The 18,931-nt window shown below is 37.9% G+C and overlaps 2 protein-coding genes across 8 annotated transcripts in view; both read left to right on the top strand.

Moving 5' to 3' along the window:
- CR2 (complement C3d receptor 2) overlaps positions 1-3,902 on the top strand; it is a 34,252-nt gene extending 30,350 nt beyond the window's left edge. For 4 of the 7 annotated variants that reach the window (XM_036832107.1, XM_036832106.1, XM_036832089.1 and 1 more), the window contains 2 exons: positions 267-372; positions 3,201-3,902. In XM_036832107.1, the coding sequence (XP_036688002.1) occupies positions 267-357 (91 nt within the window). In that variant the 3' untranslated portion in view covers positions 358-372; positions 3,201-3,902. The remainder of the gene's footprint in view (positions 1-266; positions 373-3,200) is intronic. The other 3 variants (XM_036832079.1, XM_036832101.1, XM_036832097.1) reach the window with 1 other exon arrangement.
- A 6,870-nt stretch (positions 3,903-10,772) lies between these two features.
- Positions 10,773-18,931, top strand: part of CR1 (complement C3b/C4b receptor 1 (Knops blood group)) — a 136,178-nt gene continuing 128,019 nt past the window's right edge. The window contains exon 1 of the mRNA XM_036832108.1: positions 10,773-10,890. Within this exon, the coding sequence (XP_036688003.1) occupies positions 10,773-10,890 (118 nt within the window). The remainder of the gene's footprint in view (positions 10,891-18,931) is intronic.

The raw sequence follows: 18,931 nt of genomic DNA, 5'->3' as shown, positions 1-18,931 counted from the left end.
ATCTGGGAGTCATAGTTATTTGTCATTAAGAGTCCTGCCTAATATCAACTTCTGTCTTGATACTTGGCAGCTTAGCAAGTTATTTTTATGGGTCTTTCCAAAAAATGGGGGTTACTTCATAGGATATTTAAGACAATAAAATGAAATCATCCATGCAAAGTACTTACTTGGTGTTGGGAATTATGGAAAGGAAACAACTTTTACATCTTTATAATAATCATGGCCAATGAGTAAAGAATTTCTTTTTTCTTTTTTCTTCCATTTAGCAATTATTATACAAATACAAGCCGTAAAGAAGACATTCATTTAGAAACACTGGAAGTATATTCTGTTGATCCATACAACCTAGCAAACTAATCAGAAGAAAAACTGGTATCTAATGAAATTTTAAATATTCTTATTAATTTATATGTCAAAATTTCCTTCAATTTAAATTTATCAATAAGCATAGTACTAAATATATATGGTTCTGTTGCACATCTTTACTAATCATGCACAAAAATTGTTAGCTTATCTATTTCACATTGCCAACTATGTCCCTGTTTTTGTTAAAATTTATTCATCTATTCAACAAATATTTAAATAAATAGCAAAATAATTAAGAATAAGATAAATAAGAACATGATTAAGTATTGTGGAGAAAAAGAAAGCAGGAAAGGGGATAGATAGGCCAGGGTAGTTGGAAGAGAAGTCCTCACTAAGAAAATGACATTTGAGCAAAGACTAATGTGAAGTAAGGAGCTAGCCTTGTAAAGGAAAGAGCATTCCAGGAAGAAAGAACAGTAAGTGCAAAGATCATAATAAGGTGGAGTGTTCCTGCTGCAGTGTGGCCTTGCATGGACTGACCAAGGGAGAGAGCAGCAGAGACAAAACCAGAGAGATACAGGAGGAGGGTGAGGATGGTCGACCCTACAGAGTATGCTAGGTCATCGTAATGAGCTTAGTGTTTATTCTGAGATGGAAACAACTGGAGGGTTTTAAGCAGAGAAGCAAATGATCACTTTAACTGCTGTGTTAAGAAGAGAGTGTATGTAGCCATGGGTGGAAGATGGGGAATCCCTGTGGACCCTATCACAGAACTCCAATAAATTGTGAGGGGCCACCAACAAGTTGGTGAGAAGAATTCAGATTCTGCATGCATTTTTGAGATAGCGACAGTAGAGTTTGCTGACAGTTTGTATCAGGATATGAGAGAAAGGGAGGAGTCGATGATGATGCCTGGGTTTTTTGGCCTGAGTAACTGGAAGGACAGAATTGCCATTAATTAAGACAACTGAGAATGGAAAGCAAGACTGGGAAGAAAAATGAGTTCCACCTTGGAGATGTTAAGTGTTAGATATCTAATAGATATCCACGTACAAGTGTCGAAGAGGTAGCTGGATGTACAGGTCAGCGCTTCGGGAATAGGACCAGGCTTGGCATACAAATTTGGGCCTTGTCAGTGTATGGATGTACAGAATAATGAAACCGAGTAAGATCAGCAAGGGGGTGAAAGAGGCTAGCGAAGAGGAAAAGTCCAAGTGCTGAGCCCTGGATCCTCCAACATTAGGAGTCATGGAGTGGGGAGGAGCCAACACAGGGGTGAAGAAGCAGCTCTGATTCAGGAGAGAACCCCAGAGTGTGGTGTTCTAGAGTCATGCAAAGAGAGAACTTTAATGAGGATGGAGTGACAGACCCTGTCAAATGCTGCTGAGAGATCGAGAAAGATTAGTCATGAAAACTGACCATTGTGTTTAGCAGCACAAGATTTGCTAGTGAACTTGACAAGTGCAGTTTTGGTGTAGAGGAAAGAGGCAAATTAGAGCTGATTGAAGTGGCCTTAAGAGAGAATGAAAGGAGAGAAATTGGAGATATTAACTCTTTCAAGGAGTTTTTCTATAAAGAGGAGCAGATAAGTAGAGTAATGGCAAGAATAAGAAGTAAAGGGAAGTATTTTTAAGAGTGGAGGAATAGCTGTTATTCCTGTAAGCTGAAGAGAATATTTAGTAGGAAGGGGGAAAATGATGGCAGGAAAGAAAAGGAAGAATTGCTGGAGCAACATCTGGGTAAGCTAGAAGGAGTGGGATCCAGGACTTAAGCAGAGGAGTAGACCTTAGATAGGAGCATGGCCTTAATAACAGGAGGGAAGGTAGAATATATGGGTGCAGATGAAGGTAGGTGGGGAGATGTGATGGTGAAAGCACATGTGGAAGTTCTCTTCTGATGCTTCTGTTTTTTCAGTGAATAAAAAGAAAAATGATCAGCTGAGAGGGAGATTAGGAAAGGAGATGTTAGAGATTTAAGGAGAAACGAGAAGGTATTAAATAGTCACCATGAGAGTTGAAACCTGAATGATAGGGAGTATAGAAAGGTTGACAGGCAACATGAAGAGTCCCCCTGAGGTTCCCAGGAGAAAAAGGGGGTGAACATTTGACAGTTTGCTAAGCCCAGGCTGTACGCTGAGGCTCTTTCATGCCTTATCTCATTTAGCCCTCACTATAACTTTAAAAGGTGTGTATTATTCCAAGATAATACCTAGGTGAGCATATAATATCCCAGCTGAGAAAACCAAGGCGAAAAGGCTCTCTTGGCCAAAGACTTGGGGGTCAGTATTTAGCAAAGGTAGAATTCAAGCTCCAATCTGACTTCAAGCTGCTTTCTCCTACATAATCTATAAGATATAAAATAAAGATACCACCTCTGCCCTCTTGGAACTTATTTTAGTAACAAAAATAAGACATATACATATCATAGTGTAAGATTAAGTGCTATAAACAAGATACAGAAAAATTGCTGTGGCAGTTGAGGAAGAAAAGCTTCCTTGTTGCTAGTGAGTCATAGCCAAAGGGAAGAAGAGAACAGGAGAGACTACCAGAGTGATATCTAAATCCAAAGCCATGGGGGCCCAAAGTAAAGTTATTACCTAAATGTTTGTTGAATGAATATTTGAATGAGTGAGAATGAAACCATTGCTTCAATTTCTCCCTCATTTATTTTTATTCATATTTATCAGTATAAAATTTAATTATTATTTGCTTTACTTAATGTTATATGAAGAAGGACCACCTAATTGAATGATACCTTCTCATAGGCTTGATGCTCCATTATTTATAGCACTTGTAATTGGTATCTATAGAGAGAATGTTAACGCTCATATTTAAACTTTGAGTTATACCAGGGCCTTTCATGCTGTCTCCTAAATAGAAATTCATCTATTTCAGTATGCCTTGCTGCTTGGAACCCAACTGAACATCGGTTGGAGAGAAACCTAATATCAGCAAGTCTATTGGTATGGTCTCAACATCAGTGAGATTATTTCATAAGTTTTAACTCCTACATGCACTTAGCCTCAAGCAAAACAAAGAAAGTTTGCTTGATGATAAAGATGGGAGCCCAGTTTTACTGCTACGTGCTCTTCAAGGACTTTTTGAAGCCTCACCTGTGACATACTTGGAGCCAGGCTATGGATATAAACAGTTACATAGCTCTGAAAATTGTCACATTTTTTAGGAAGGCACTAAAAAGAGCTGTCCTCATGTCTAGACTCTTCTTTTTATAATCAGCGTACTTACTGTTACCATATACTTTTGGTTATAGTGTAGTTTTAATTATTTAAGCAAAGTATGAAGCATATCCTGTGGTTATGATGGGCATACATTTTTTGGGAAGTGTGATTTTATTTTAATAGGAGTATCGTTCTCTGATATAGTTAAACGTTTCACTTTTATTTCTGCTTGGTTTAAGTTTTTCTCATCGTATATACTTTACCTTTGCATAATCACTCAGTAATTCCAATTTGCACAATTTTTTTAAATCATGGGAGTCAAGTTTTAATTCTGAAGTTTAATTCTGAAGTAACTGTAGTTGCCTGTAAAATGTCATTTGATAATGTGTACATTCATCATTCAAATAAATGTTGTCTTTAAAGAAAAACACTTGCCTTATGTGATTTTTTTTTTTTTTTTCTGGAGTCAATGAACTCTTGAATAACAGACATAGTCTTAGGGTTTTTAGAGTTCCTGATTTAACGTTTATGCATTCTGGATCCCACCACTTCATCATGTTAGCCAAACTCTCAACCCCCAAACTCAGTTCCCTCATCCTCAAGACTTATCCAGCCAATACTTTCCCCCAGGGCACTCATTCTCTCCTTCCACACTCTAAATCCAGCTGTCAGTTTTCTCTGTTCCAGCATTTCAATTATTGAGAAAATAAAATCTTGCTCATTGGCTACCACAGACTTACTCTCCCCATTTTCTCTTAGACTGTGTATGCTGTTTGACATCTTTTTTTTAAAATTGTGGTTTAAAAAAACATGTAACATAAAATTTACGATCTTAACCATTTTTAGTGTACAGTTCAGAAGTATAGAAGTAAGTATATTCACATTGCTATGCAACAGATCTCCAGAAATCTTTCATCTTACAAAACTGAAGCTCTTTATCCATTAAACAGTAACTCCACGTTCCCTTCATCCTTCAGCCCCTGCCAACCACCATTCTACTTTCCATTTCTATGAATTTGACTACTTTAGATACCTCATATAAGTGGAACCATACAGTATTTGTCTTTTTGTGACAGGTTTATTTCACTTAGTATAGTGTCTTCAAGGTCCATCTATGTTGTAGCATGTGTCAGAATTTTTCTTCAGACTGAAAAAATATTTCACTGTATGTATATACAATATTTTTTTATCCATTCATCCATCAGTGGACATTTAGGTTGTAATGCTGCTATGAACATGGGTGTGTGGATATCTCTTCAAGACATTGCTTTCAGTTCTTTTGGATATGTACCCAGAAGTAGTATGCTGTTTGGTATCTTACTCATTCACAGTCAGTACTGTTTTCATTTCTACAACTCATCTGTTCATGCACCTCAAGCCATCTGCTCTATTATACCTTCATCTCTACTCTATTCTCCTTCCTTATCATAGCAGAGGATGAAAACATCACAGGATAACTCTATTTCCTCTCCCTTCACCTCCAAGCTTATCTATACCCACTCATCCTTATTCTCATTTCCACCTACCACTTTTTACAGACTATACAGTTCTCTTCTCATCCCTTTCTGTTTCTCCCAGGATATTGCTCCCTCAGTAATACCATCTCTCATCACTGGCTTCTTCTTTCCACCTACAAATATGTTCAAGCCAGTACCCATTCAGCTGTAAGTGACAGAAATCCATCTCACACTGGCTTAAACCAAAAAGGAATTTTATTATGTCACATGAGAGAAAAGGTCAAGCGTGCAGCTGGCTTCAGTCAAAATGGGAATTAACTATTCAAATCATATCCTCAGGACTCTGTTCCATTCCCTGGTTCTGTTTTTTCTTGCTGGACTCATTCTCTGGTAGACACTCCCTAAAAACTGGCAAAATGTTTGTTGACGATGCCAAGCGCACATCTCGTCAGCTTAGCATTCCAGCACAGTGAACTTCTCTTGTCCAATAACTCCTGCAAAAGTGCATTAATTACCTCTGATTTGTCCAACTAGGGTCACATGTCCCCACTTCAACCACTTACTAGGATGAGAGCAGTGAAATAAGCAGATGACAAGGCCTAGGCTGCTTGTCCAGGCTTAGAGCTACGGATAGGATTGATCTACCTCAGTTGTTCTCAAGTGGGGCACTCACACCTCTTCCCCACAGAGGACATTTGGCAATGTCTATAGACATTTGTGATTGTTACAGCTGGAGGAGGGGAGTGCTACTGGCATCTAGTGGGTAGAAGTCAGAGATGCTGCTAAACATCTTACAGTGCACATGACAGCCCCCAAAACAAAGAATTGTCTGTTCAACGTGTCAATAGTGTTGTATTTGAGAAACTGTGGTCCACCTGAACCACATGGAACTGTGGAAAAGAGGAAAAATCAGGGGCCCAATTCCAGAAGAAGGGGCCCAGTTAAAGCAACAAATATCCACCGCCAAACCTGAAAACAAATCCTCCCCAAACCATCCATGCTTTCTCTCTTAAACTATCTCCCTTCTCTTTACCACTAAATTTTCTGAAAAAGGGGTTGACCTTAGCTGGTTTACTCATTTCATTTATTCACTTAACAAACAATTGTAGAAATCATTCTTGTGTGCTAAGCAATGTTTTAGGTTGTGGGATATAGCAGTGATAAATGGACATGTTCTCTCATGTAGCTTTTATTCTAGTGAAGAAAGGCAGACAACAAGCAGATTGTCAGATGGAAATAAAATGAAAAAATAAGTAAAATTTTAAAAATTATATGAAGCAGAGAAAGAGGAAAGGAAGTTCTGAATGGACATGCAATTGTAAATAGTGGTCAGAGAAGGCTTCACTGAGAAGATCACATTTAAGCAAAAAAACTCAAGGAGATGACGGAGGTAGCCATGCAGATAGATATCTGGTCAGAAAGTGTTCCAAGCAAAAGAAACATTAGGTGAAAACAAAAAAACAGCAGAACAAACAAAAACAAAAAACAAACAAACCAACCAAAAAAAATCAAAGAGGGACTATGTCTGCTGCATTTGGAGAAATTTGTTTGCATGCTTATGGTAAAATCCAGTAGAAAGGGGGGAAATAATGATTCTGGAGAAAGAGGGGAATTCCTGGAGTGATGTCTTTGAGCAAGTAAGAACAAATTGAATCTAGTGCACTAGTGGAGAAGTTAGCCTTCGATAAGGGTGTGAACAATATAACCATACTAAGAGGAGATAAGGAAACTATATAAACCAGATAGAGGTATTGGGATTAAGTAATGAGAGAAGTTTGTGGGAGTTTTCTTTGATTTTTTTCTATTTTTTCTGGAAAATAAAAAAGAAGTGAAGCTATAAACAGAGACTAAGAATGATGGAGAAGTCAGAGTTCAATGTCAAAATAAAAAATTTGAAATAGTCACTTGGAAGAATGAGAGAGTAAATGGACTAGGTAACTATAGTAAGAACACCAGGCAGCATTACAAAGGTCCATTTGAAATGAGTTGTCATTAAACAGACTAGTTCTCATGGATATGTGTTTTTCTCCAACCACGTTCAGTTTCATGGGTACAGGGGCAAAATTATGGAGAAATGAATCTATCCAAGACTGTTCATTTAATAAATATGATAAAGTAGGAGAAGGGTAAGGAAGCCGAGGTTGTATGCAAGATAGTGATTATAATGGTCAACCATGGAATTTAACCTGGTAAGGATGAAAGTGAGGACACTAAGGGGGTTTGAGATTGAAAGATGGTGGTAAGATCAGTGGACTGTAGGTACTGAGAGATACAAAGATTGTTGGGATCAGGGTACTAGAGGTGAAATAGAAGGATAGGATTGGTGGTTAGACAGTGGGATGGCCAAAATTATGAAGGGATTATAGTAATTGATGGTGACAGGGTCTAAGGTATGGCCATGGGCATAAGTGGCAGAGTAGAAGGAAGAACAAGATCGTTGGCAGAGAAGAGGTCAAGGTGCCGAAAGGCCAGGTATTTGGAAAATACCATCACTGTGAATATCAAATCACTGAGGACTATGACAGGAGTAACAATAGAGGAGTTTGCCATGAGCTAGGAGCTAAAACCTTCAACATATGAGGGAAAAAAGTAGATGTTAGGAGATTAGTGTAAAAAGAAGTGGTAATGAGTGGCATATTCTGATAGCATGTGAGGTAAGCCTGGGGAATTGAATCTTCTATTCCGTTTTCCATGGCCTACCATGATCTGGCTTCTTTTTCCATTGCTCTGTTGAGAATATCTTGAAAGGATAATATCAAATCCTTGATAGAGTGGTATTAAAGTATTAAAAAGGAGGTGTGGTAAGTGATGTGATCAAAGTAGATGTTTCTTGCAGTAGAGTCTTGGGAGAGAGTCTAATGGAAACGAATGGAAAATTAAGAACATATCTGGCCTTTGGGACACTGCCCTTTCTCAACTAGTGAGGGTAGGAAGTGAGACTTGAATAAAAGGGACAAATGAAGTAAGACAGTATTCTGGATTGTTTGTGTGAGCTAAGGCTGTACATGTTGAGTGATATAGGTTTGCTGGACTGTGTGTACATGGGTTTCCAACAGTGAAAGTACACTGAGTAGAGATAGTTTTCAACCTTGAGTGTCTTTACTCCACCATGAATCATATCTATGCATGGAGGAGAAAAGAGCTCGCATATTTACTGAAATATCTGCTACAATATCTTTTCAACCCTCATCCACCTCTCCTCTCTACAGCATTTGATATTTGGAATTACTCCACTCTCCATACGACTTGTTCCAACTCTTGCTTTAGAAATGAGTGGCTCTTGTTTCTACTAATTTTTAAATCTGGAGTTCTTGTCTTAGGAACCACAGACCTCCAAAAATTCGTGGCTAGAACTGTATTTCAGTATAACCAGTTTTCTTTGTAATCCTATGTACTTTATTTTTTACATCTAAAAAATAATTCTGAGAAGAACAAAAATGTTAAAAACCTCTGGTTGATAAGTCAGACAGAAAAAGACAAATGCTGTATGTTATCATTTGTATGTGGAATCTAAAAAATAAAACAAAAGAATTAATATAGGGCTTCCCTGGTGGTGCAGTGGTTAAGAACCCGCCTGCCAATGCAGGGGACACGTGTTTGCGCCCTGGTCCCAGAAGATCCCACATGTCGCAGAGCAACTAAGCCCATGCGCCACAATTACTGAGTCTGTGCTCTAGAGCCCTCGAGCCACAACTACTGAGCCCACATGCCACAACTACTGAAGCCTGCATGCCTAGAGCCCATGCTCTGCAACAAGAGAAACCATGGCAGTGAGAAGCCCACGTACCGCAACGGAGAGTAGCCCCTACTTACTGCAACTAGAGAAAGCCCGTGTGCAGCAATGAAGACCCAACACAGCCAAGAATAAAAACAAATAAATTAATTAATTTTTAAAAAATGAATGAATATAACAGAACAGAAACAGACTCACAGATATAAGGAACAAACTAGTGGTTACCAGTAGGGAGAGGGAGGGGGTGAGGGATAAGATAGGGGTAGGGGACTAAGAGGTACAAACTACTATGTATTAATAAATAAGGTACAAGGGTATATCATACAGCACAGGGAATATAGCCAATATTTTATAATAACTTTAAATGGAATATAATCAATAAAAATTTTGAATCACTATGTTGTACAACTGAAACTAATATTGTACATCAACTATACTTCAACAAAAAAATTTTAAAACCTCTAGATGAATCCTTATCTTTCTATTGTTTATTGTACATGTTCTCCCTTAGCAGACCCAACAATTCCTGAGATTTTTAACCCTCTTCCATCCATTTCCTTTTCAGAAGTCCTCTTTATGGGCCTTACTAGAAGTCGAGCTTCATAATCAACAAACTACCTATATTCCCAAACTTTTCCTAGAACATTCCCACACCTCCTGGCTGTCACGAAACTCCATTTGTCCCATGACCATAACTTTCTCAGTTAAAAATCCAAATAGCCTTTGACATTCTCCCTTGATCAGGCTACCCTCCCTCCTCCATATTAATTTCCTGTTACTGCTATAACAAATTACCTGGAATCTTAAAACAACACAGATTTTTGTTTTAACAATTCTGGAGGTCAGAAGTCTAAAATGAGTATTACAGGGCAGGACCAAGGTGTTGGTGGGACTGACTCCTTCTGAAAGCTCCAGAAAAGAATCTGTTCCTTGCCTCTTCCAGCTTCTAGAGGTAGCTGGCATTCCTTGGCTTATGGCAGCATCACTCCAATCTCTGCTTCAGACATTGCCTTTTTCCACTTGTTCTGTTGCCTTCCTCTTATAAGAACCCCTTTGATTATGTTGCCCACCCAGATAATACAGGATAATCTCCCCACCTCAAACTCCTTAATTTAATCACACCTGCAAAATCCCTCTTGCCACATAAGGTGACATATCACACGTCGTGGGGAATAGGATGGGGACATCTTGGGGGCCATTATTCTGCCTACCACACACCCCCATTTCTCTCACCTTTGAATTCTTACCTTTCCCTCCTCCATACTTCTTATTTCAATAAATAGCACTACCATTCATTTTGAATCCTCGGGCTAACTATTGATTCCCTTCTTTTTCTCACCACTAACTTTAAGAAAGAAATTAAACAAAATCCAATGCTTGAGCAAATTTTGTTCATCTCCAATATCTTTCTTAATTGTCTACTTTATCCCCAGTCACAGTCGCCACCAAATCCCACCCAGATGATGGCAAAAGCCTCCTTGCTGGTCTCCGCTATTGCCTTATTCCTATCCAGTCTCTATACTATAGACAGAATCATACTTTTTAAAATGCAAATTTGATTTAGTCACTCTCTTTTAAAACATCTTTCAGTGGCTTAGTGTATCTCAATTCAACATAAAGAAATTGGTTCTTCATATTCCCTGTACACTGTGCATGCTGCCTGCAACTGTTGCTTCAACAGAGAGAGCAGGCATTTCTTTAGGTGACCTACCCACGTGGATTCTTGAGAAGGGGAAAAGTCGTACAGGGGTGTATAAAAGCGAACTTGTGAGAATCCACCGCCTTTGTCTGGAACTGCCCATCCTCCCACGTGGAATACATCAAGGAGCTGAAAGCGCTGCCAGATTTTCCTCCTGTATCTGGATCTCTAAGCTGGTCTTTGGGAGTGATACTTGTTAGAAGCAATGCAAACTGGGAGTAAACAAGACCTTGCTCACCAAGGGGAAGTTGTGGTCAAAAGGTTTTTGTCCCGGAACCTCCGCCACGCTTCCCAGACCCTGGGAGCGGAACCGGGTGTGTGGTACTTCTCTCGGCTGCACTTTCCCCGACTTCGATTTTCTCCGAGATCGCATCTGGTTACTAGAGGCCCTTGGGGAGGATGCGAGCCACTTCTCCGAGGAGCCAGGAGCCTCTCCTGCCGCCAGCGCTGCCTACCTCCTGTCCCGGAGGAGCCCTCCTGGCGGTTCTGGTGCTGCTCGCGCTGCCGGCGGCCTGGGGTGAGATGCGGGCGGGCGTGGGAGCGGGCGCGGCGGGCACTACCTCGTTGGCCCTCGCGTCCGAAGTGTCTCTTAACATGCGTTAAGCGCGCGAGAAGGCAAGTCGGCTCCGGGATTCCCTCTGTGTCCCGGGACCCTGGTGGCACTGGTCGAATTCCTCTCTTCGGGGGGCTTATGTTGTGCTCAGCGCAGACGATGAACAGGTGCTGCACGGGATTGCTTGCCTTTGTGTTAATACAGAGACTGGCTTATAGCAGTGTGGCGCTGATCACAGGGAAAGAAAGGGGGGTTGGAAATTCGACAAACTTGGGTTCTAATCCTAGAAACATATTAATTGTGAGGAAAGTTACTACACGTGTTTCGTCGTCTGTCAATGCGAATACTGATCTCTGTACCTCATGGGGTTGGTACCTAAATGGCATAAAGCGTGTCAAAGGTCTAACACAGTGCCTGCCACTTGATTTCTATCGTCATTACTTCAGCTCTTTGTTCACGAGGGTGTTTGGACAAGCAGTCCAGGGGTTGCAGTTATCACCTGAAAAGTGCCCTGCATCTGGCTATATTCACCCCACCCACACCCCAAATAACCACTGCCATCATTACAGATCCCAGGTGCTTGGGGTTAGAAGAGCTAGCTAAGCCGCAGAACCCTCAGTGTAACGGTTACCAGTAGAAGGAAAGTGTAGAGATGTTTACATATTGTCCCATTTTAGTCAATTGTTTAGAACAAAACTATCATGAAAATTTTGACGTGGCATCCTCCCTTCCTTCCGTTAGCTTCAAACAGGTAAACAGAGATCAGAGCCCTTCTCTTCTTACTTTTTACTCTCCTAGAAGTCTTCTTAGTTGCTTAGACTTGTGTCAACATCTTGGTTGAAGTGACAGTCTTTTTTTGTCCAGCCTCTTGACAACGCAGTTTGTTCTTCGCTGTCACTAGATGTTTTGCATTCATTATTTGATTGTGCCTTCTCTTCTAAGAGGAAAAGGGAAACCAAGTTTCCAAAGAAATTGTTATTAATATCTTATCTCCTTAGATGTCATAAAAGAACCTGTTCAGTGAAGAAATGGGATAAAACCTAAAGCTTTATTTTCAGAGGCAAAGCATGCCAAGTAAATTAAGCAATCTGTGCTTATAATTTTTGTGGACTTTGTGGGTATCTGGCCCCCTTCTTACTGGAATGTTGTTGTAGCCTGTCCGTGTTTATTAAATTACTATTATAGTACAATCCCAGACACTATTTTTTTTCAATGTCAATTTATCTCTTTATTTTTAATGTAACATTTGTTCAATTTATGGAACTAATTTTTGTTAACATCTTTATTAGAATATAATTGCTTTACAATGTTGTGTTAGTTTCTGCTGCATAACAAAGTGAATCAGCTATATGTATACATATACCCTCATATCCCCTTCCTCTTGCGTCTCCCTCCCACCCTCCCTATCTCATCCCTCTAGGTGGTCACAAAGCTCCGAGCTGATCTCCCTGTGCGAGGCAGCTTCTTCCCACTAGCTATCTATTTTACATTTGGTAGTGTATATATGTCAGTGCTACTCTCTCACTTCGTCCCAGCTTACCCTTCCCCCTCCCCGCCAGACACTATTAATTACAAAAAAAAATTTCCTAAGGTCATCATAATAACTTCAAAATGTGAAACAGCCTAAACTAAACTATCTAGTAATTTACTTGCCAAAGTAATTTAGCTAAAGAAAATGCTGATGGAATGCTGACAGTGTGCACAGCACTTTGGAGTTTGAAAGAAATGTAAGAGAGAGCTATGCCTCCAAGGTGTATGCATACAGGGTGGTATGGTGGTGGGTTTTTATGAAATCTCCTTAATTAGGAGGCCAGGGTTCTGGTTTGTCCAGCCTCTGCTACTTACTAGCTGGGAGCCTTGAACCCAGCAAGTCAATTAACATTCCTGATCTTGAGGGTCCACACATATAAAATAAACATAATTGACATTCTGCTATCTGAGAGGGTTATTGTAAAAATCAGATGAGGTAGTGTACGTGACAGGGTTTTATAACCTGAAAATCCCCATGGGGATCTACAAAACCATGACTAGGAAGTCACACAAGAGCCTGAAGGCCATGGGGTGATTGAAAAGGGAGACAGCTCCAGTGATCTTCACCTGAGTGGAAGCAGCATGGCTTTAACAGCACTAGAGGAGTGAATCCCCCCCAAAAAAGATTGTAAAGCATGTTTCACAGATATATTTATTTTACATAAGAGTTAGCACACTAGTTAAGCATTACTAGGACCACTTTGAACATAGAGCAGACTCTGGCACCCTCACTGGGTCCTCGGGTCAGATCTCACTGTTACCCTGGTGTGGAAAGATGCAAGGTAGAAAGGAGGGGCATTCCAGTTGGCTTTCTGTAATTTGTGACCTATTTCAGTTTACATATGCTCAGATGAGTAGATTTATGTTACCTAGCTTTATCTAATATAACCTTCACAGTGGGACAAGTAACTTCAAAATTTTCCTGCATAGAAACAATAATTCTAATAGGGCCAACTCAAGCAAACAATTGAACGGCATAGCTGACAATCTCCTCCACACACACAGCCATTAAGAGGAAGAAACCCTGTCGGTTTAATCATAACTGACCAAAAGTTGACAAAAACAAAAAAAATATCTAGAAAGTATCAAGAAGACAAGTTGAAATGTAGCTTTATATTCACTACTGTTAACAGAGAAACTTACTGTGATTCCATTTGTTCCAATATGATCATATTAAATCATCATGATTAACAAAGCATTTAAAATGTTTTTCATCTGTTTCATATTCTTTAAAGTTCAATTTATATATAATATATATTGGTATATACCTAAAATTATTAAATATACATGTTTAAATATATTTAACATTTAAATATACATAATAAAACATGTTGCATATAAATTAACAATATAATTATGTTATATTCTGTAATATAACATACTGTTTTATATACATAAATTGTTATATTTATATTATAAAACATATGCTATATTTATGCTCTTATATAATATAGCATGTATGATTACATTGTATATTGCAAACATATAATTATATATAATAGCTTTATTAAGTTATGTAATATATATTATAATGTAATATCTAATATTAACTTCTTATAGTTTGTATAGATTATATATAATATATATTAACCTATATAATACATAATGTGCATATTAAATATTATATATTATTTAATACCAACTATACCAAAGTATATATTATATTATGCCATATAGAAAATCTAATGTATATTATACATTATAACAAAGTATGTAGTACATATTATATAATATATAATACACCAAATATATAACATTTAATATATATCACAAAATATATAAATATATTTAAATATTTAAATATAAAATATATAAAAAATTTAAAAGTGCATGCTCTTTTTTTCTTTAACTTACAGAGTCACTTAAGCAAAACATTCTCAGGTCCCTTCAATAAAGAGCAGAATATGCAGTATGGGGAGCAGAGCATACTCCAGGTTGTCAGCTCATGTTTGAACAGACATGGAAGAAATAATGGATAGTTTGTACTTATAGTATAGAATAAATCAACCTGCCTTGAGTAGAAGTTTTGAGTCAGGTGTATTTCAAAGTGGACTGTGTCATCCAAGACAAAAATCACAATGAGATGACACTATACATCCACCAGAATGGCTAAAATTTTAAAAACTGACCATGCCAAATATTGGTTATAAGGTGAAGTAACTAGAATTATCATGCATTGCTCATTGGTAAAATGATACAACCACTTTGGAAACAGAGTTTTGGCAGTTTCTTAAAAGGTTAAACACACATGTATCTAAGCATTTCACTCCTAGGTATTTACTCAAGAGAAATGAAAGCATATGTCCTCATAAAGACTTGTTCATGAATTTTTATAGCGGCTTTATTTGTAACAGCCAACAACTGGAAACAATTCAAAAGTCCTTCAACAGCTGAAAGGGTAAACTAAATTAAGGTGTATTTTTGCAACTGAATGTTATTCAGCAAACAAAACAAAACAAAACCATGCAAATTTTTATATGCAACACCTGGATTATTCTCAAAATAATTATGCTATGTGAAAGCTAGACAAAAATAAAAAGTACAAACTGAGTGATTCAGTTTATATGAAATTCTAGAAGTCAGATCAATCTGTGTAAGAGGAAGCAGGTTGGAGGTTGACTAGAGAAGGAGATAGAGAGATGGATGGATTACAAAGAAACATTAGGAAACTGTAGGGAGTGTGATGGAAATGTTTGTTGTCTTGATTATGGTGATCATTTCATGGAGCATACATATGTCAAGAGTCATCAAATTGTACACTTACTGTATTTAATATATCTTAATAAAGCTATACAAAAAGTTTTTTTGTAAACTCTTGTAGATCTTGAGTTTACAGAGTTCATATTAATATAGTTATCATAGGAACCAGCCATAATTTGAGGGATTGGCAATGAAGGAGGAAAAAGAGACTAGATCAAGCTTTCTCAGGTGAAGTTTCATATATTCCTTTTTATTTGGGATATTATCCAAATTTGAATTTTTAATTATTCTATATACTATACCCAAAACTCAGGTAAGAATTTTAGGTAATTAAAGGAAAGTAATGCCATTCCAAGAACTATCCATTCCATTTGCTTTTTTGTTTTAGATCTCTGTCTTCTCCTTGTGAGCTTTGCTGTGACATTTAGCCTCTCCTAGTAAAACTTTTGGCACCAGAAGGTCCATTTGGAATCTCTTCCCTTGTCCAGCATCAATGGATGAGACGAATATCAAAATTACACTCATCCCACATATCAACTAAAGAAAAGGTGAAGGCGTAACATTTGAAATCACAGGAGTTGTTTTTTATTTGGTAGCTTTTTCCTGTTTGTCACGGTGGTTCTCAAAGTGCTGTTGTCTATCAAAATCACCTGTGAAGCTTTTTAAAAAGATAGTTTTGCGGGCTGTAACCCACAACCACTAAATTAGAGCTTTTAGGGATATAGCCCAGACTCTTGATTTTTTAAAGTTTTGTAGGTAATTCATCATTCATCTATTCATTGCAACAAATATGCACAGACTACTTATAATTGAGTGCTAGGCACCTGGACTAGGTATTAGTTTAGAGGAGCAAAAATCATGGGGTTTCTTTGCCTTCATATTATGCATGTCTAATATGCATGTCTAATACCTATTGAGAGAAATAGATATTTTTAAAAGCACATAAATATAAAAAGCACAACTTATAGTAAGTGATATAAAAGGAAAAGTAAAGGGTTCAATTAGAAATTATTATGGGGGTGGACAGAGGGAAGTAGTCCAGATTCAAAATCCCTGGGAGGGTCAGGGAAGGCTTCAAAAAGGAAGCAGCATTTTAGCAGAGACCTGGAAGAAGAGTGAAAGTCAGAATGAAGATAAAAGTAATCACATGGAGGGAATATCACAGAAAGAAGAAAGAACATATATCTTAAAGAAGGGGGAGAATGGGTTGTGGCGGGGAAGGACTACAGCTCAGTCAGAGGAGACAGTGGTACAAGATGAGGAAAGAAACACAGGCAAGGGCACTCATGCTTAACAACTGCTGGTTTAATAAAGAGAATGTGTAGTGATAGATATAAGACTGTCTAATATTAGGAAAAAATAAGTAAGAAATATGAGCTTTCTTGGGTCACCATCCTTTGCTTAAGTAGGGTACACAGATTAAGTCCCCTAATTCTGATTAAAGCCATTAAACAGGAAGAAGCAACTTAGCAACTCTGCAGGCCTAATGGATAGTTGGATCCAGTTTCTTCAGGAATTCTCATGTCTGTCAGTGGTCCAGTGGGAACCATGATAGAACTCATGGGTTGCAGAGATTAAATCCCAGTCTGAATCTGGGACACACTCATTCAGGAGAACTTCTGAGATCACTGGTCACTGAGGTTCTTCAGGGCTTTTCCAACTAGATAAGTTTATTCTAAACTAGCTCTGTACACCTAGGTAGAAAATAAGCTCTTGGAAGCAAAGTGAGCATGCCCACTTTTGCAGAATATTCGAATCTACCTGTTAGCATCTACCTTTCTCTATGGATGATAACTATAACGACAATTTATTAAGTGCTTTCTATGTATAAGATGCTACTAAATGCTTTGCATCTTTGACCCTCTCAGCGAAAGTACTAGGTAAATATTATTATCACTTTTATGAAAGTGAAACTGAGGCTCAGAGAAATTTAAGCAGCTCATCTAAGACCCCACAGCTAGTAAGTAGAAGACATTGGATTCAAGGCCAGGTCTCTACAAATTCAAACGTTTTAACACCATGTGCCATTATCTTTTGTGTTAGTTTCTTATTGCTGTTATAACAAATTACCACAAACTCAGTGGCTTAAAACAACAGAAATTTATTCTCTTAAAGTTATGGAGGTCAAAATCTACAATGGGTCCATAGGGTTGTGTTCTTTCTGGATGCTCAAGTGGAGTGTAGGTTTCCTTGCTCTTTCTACCTTCCAGAGGCAGCGTACATCCTTTGGCTCATGGTCCCCTTTCTCTACTTTCAAAGTCAGCAGTGCACCATTTTCAAATCTTCTTCGGTCTCCTTTGATCCTTTGCTTCTTTCCTATAAGGACCTTTGTGATTAAATTTAGGGTCCATCTAAATAATGCAGGATGATCTTCCCATTTCAAGGTTTTTAAGCGAATCACATCTGCAAAGCGCTGTTGCCATCTTATGTAACATTCACAGTTTCCAAGGATTAGGGCATGGATGTTTTGGGAGCTCATTATCTAGCCTACCACATATTTCCACACAGATTTTCAAAATTTTAGCTGAGCCTGCTGAGGGAATCCATTGCCATTAGGATCCAGGTTAGCAGCAAATGGTTACAGACCAGCAAACAGCCTGCAGTGTGTGCGTTGATTATGACTAGTGTTAGTTTAAAATGTATGTAGAATCTAAGTACATGATAATGATAGAACAAAAGAGAGGCGGGAAGTAAATGGAGTTAGCATTTTCTATGATTCTTGCATTGTTGGGGAAAATATAATTGTTAATTACCTGTTACTATGTTAAGGATGCACATTATCTTTAAAGGAACAATAAAAGTAGATTATTATTATGTTCATAATAATCTAATAAAAATAAATAAGTAAAATAATAAGTATAATTGATAATCAATAAGAAGGCAAAATAGAAGAGAATAAAGCACATAGAAAACATAGGATAAATAAAAAAACAAATAGTAAGATGATTGATTGAATCCCAAAGACATCAACAATTACATTAAATATAAACAGACAATTCCACTTTAAATACAAAGATTGTCATGCTACTGCATTTCCCAAACTGTGGGTTGAGGTGCCCTGGGGGCCTTCATAAATTCACAGGAGACCTAAGGAATATTCTAAATTTTCAGTGGAAACACAGAAATATTTGATAGCTCTCACGTATTTTGCAAACTGCTAGCTCAGAGTAGCTCCCAGTTGCATTAGGTTGCAGAAAGTTCCGCTTGGTGACATCAAATCTTTGCAAAGCTGGGTTTTCAGCAGTGACTGTGATAAAGAAAAAGTACCAAATGAAAATTAATGGTATAGGAAATTAAGTGGCAGTTTACAATCTGATTCCAAGGTCTGAGAAGTTGAGCAGTGTCTAACATTCTATTATTAAGAATTATGGTGGGCACAAGACTTATTAAGCTGTTTGGGTCCAGTTATTTAATAAATAAAACTGTTAAGTATTTCTTTTTTGGCTAGGAATGACGTGAAAAAATTACTAAGACCTCAAGAGCACTGTGAACTTAGTTTGGGAACCTCTATCATAATTAATTAAAAATAAAAACTACAGGGAATTCCCTGGTTGCCAAGTGGTTAGCACTCCATGCTTTCACTGCCAGGGCCCAGGCTCAATCCCTGGTCAGGGAACTAAGATCCTGCAAGCTGTGCTGTGTAGCCTAAATAAATAAGTATATAAATAAAAGAATAAATAAAAGTAAAAATAAAAACTATGTGTTCCATACAAAACAAATAATATACATGTTCAGAGACAGAATGAATGAATATAAAAAGGTAGAAAACACATTA

This window comes from Balaenoptera musculus, chromosome 1 (genome assembly GCF_009873245.2).
Source record: "Balaenoptera musculus isolate JJ_BM4_2016_0621 chromosome 1, mBalMus1.pri.v3, whole genome shotgun sequence".
Lineage (NCBI taxonomy): Eukaryota > Metazoa > Chordata > Mammalia > Artiodactyla > Balaenopteridae > Balaenoptera > Balaenoptera musculus.
The sequence above is the reverse complement of the archived record's forward strand: the minus strand, read 5'-3'. Positions and strand labels throughout refer to the sequence as shown.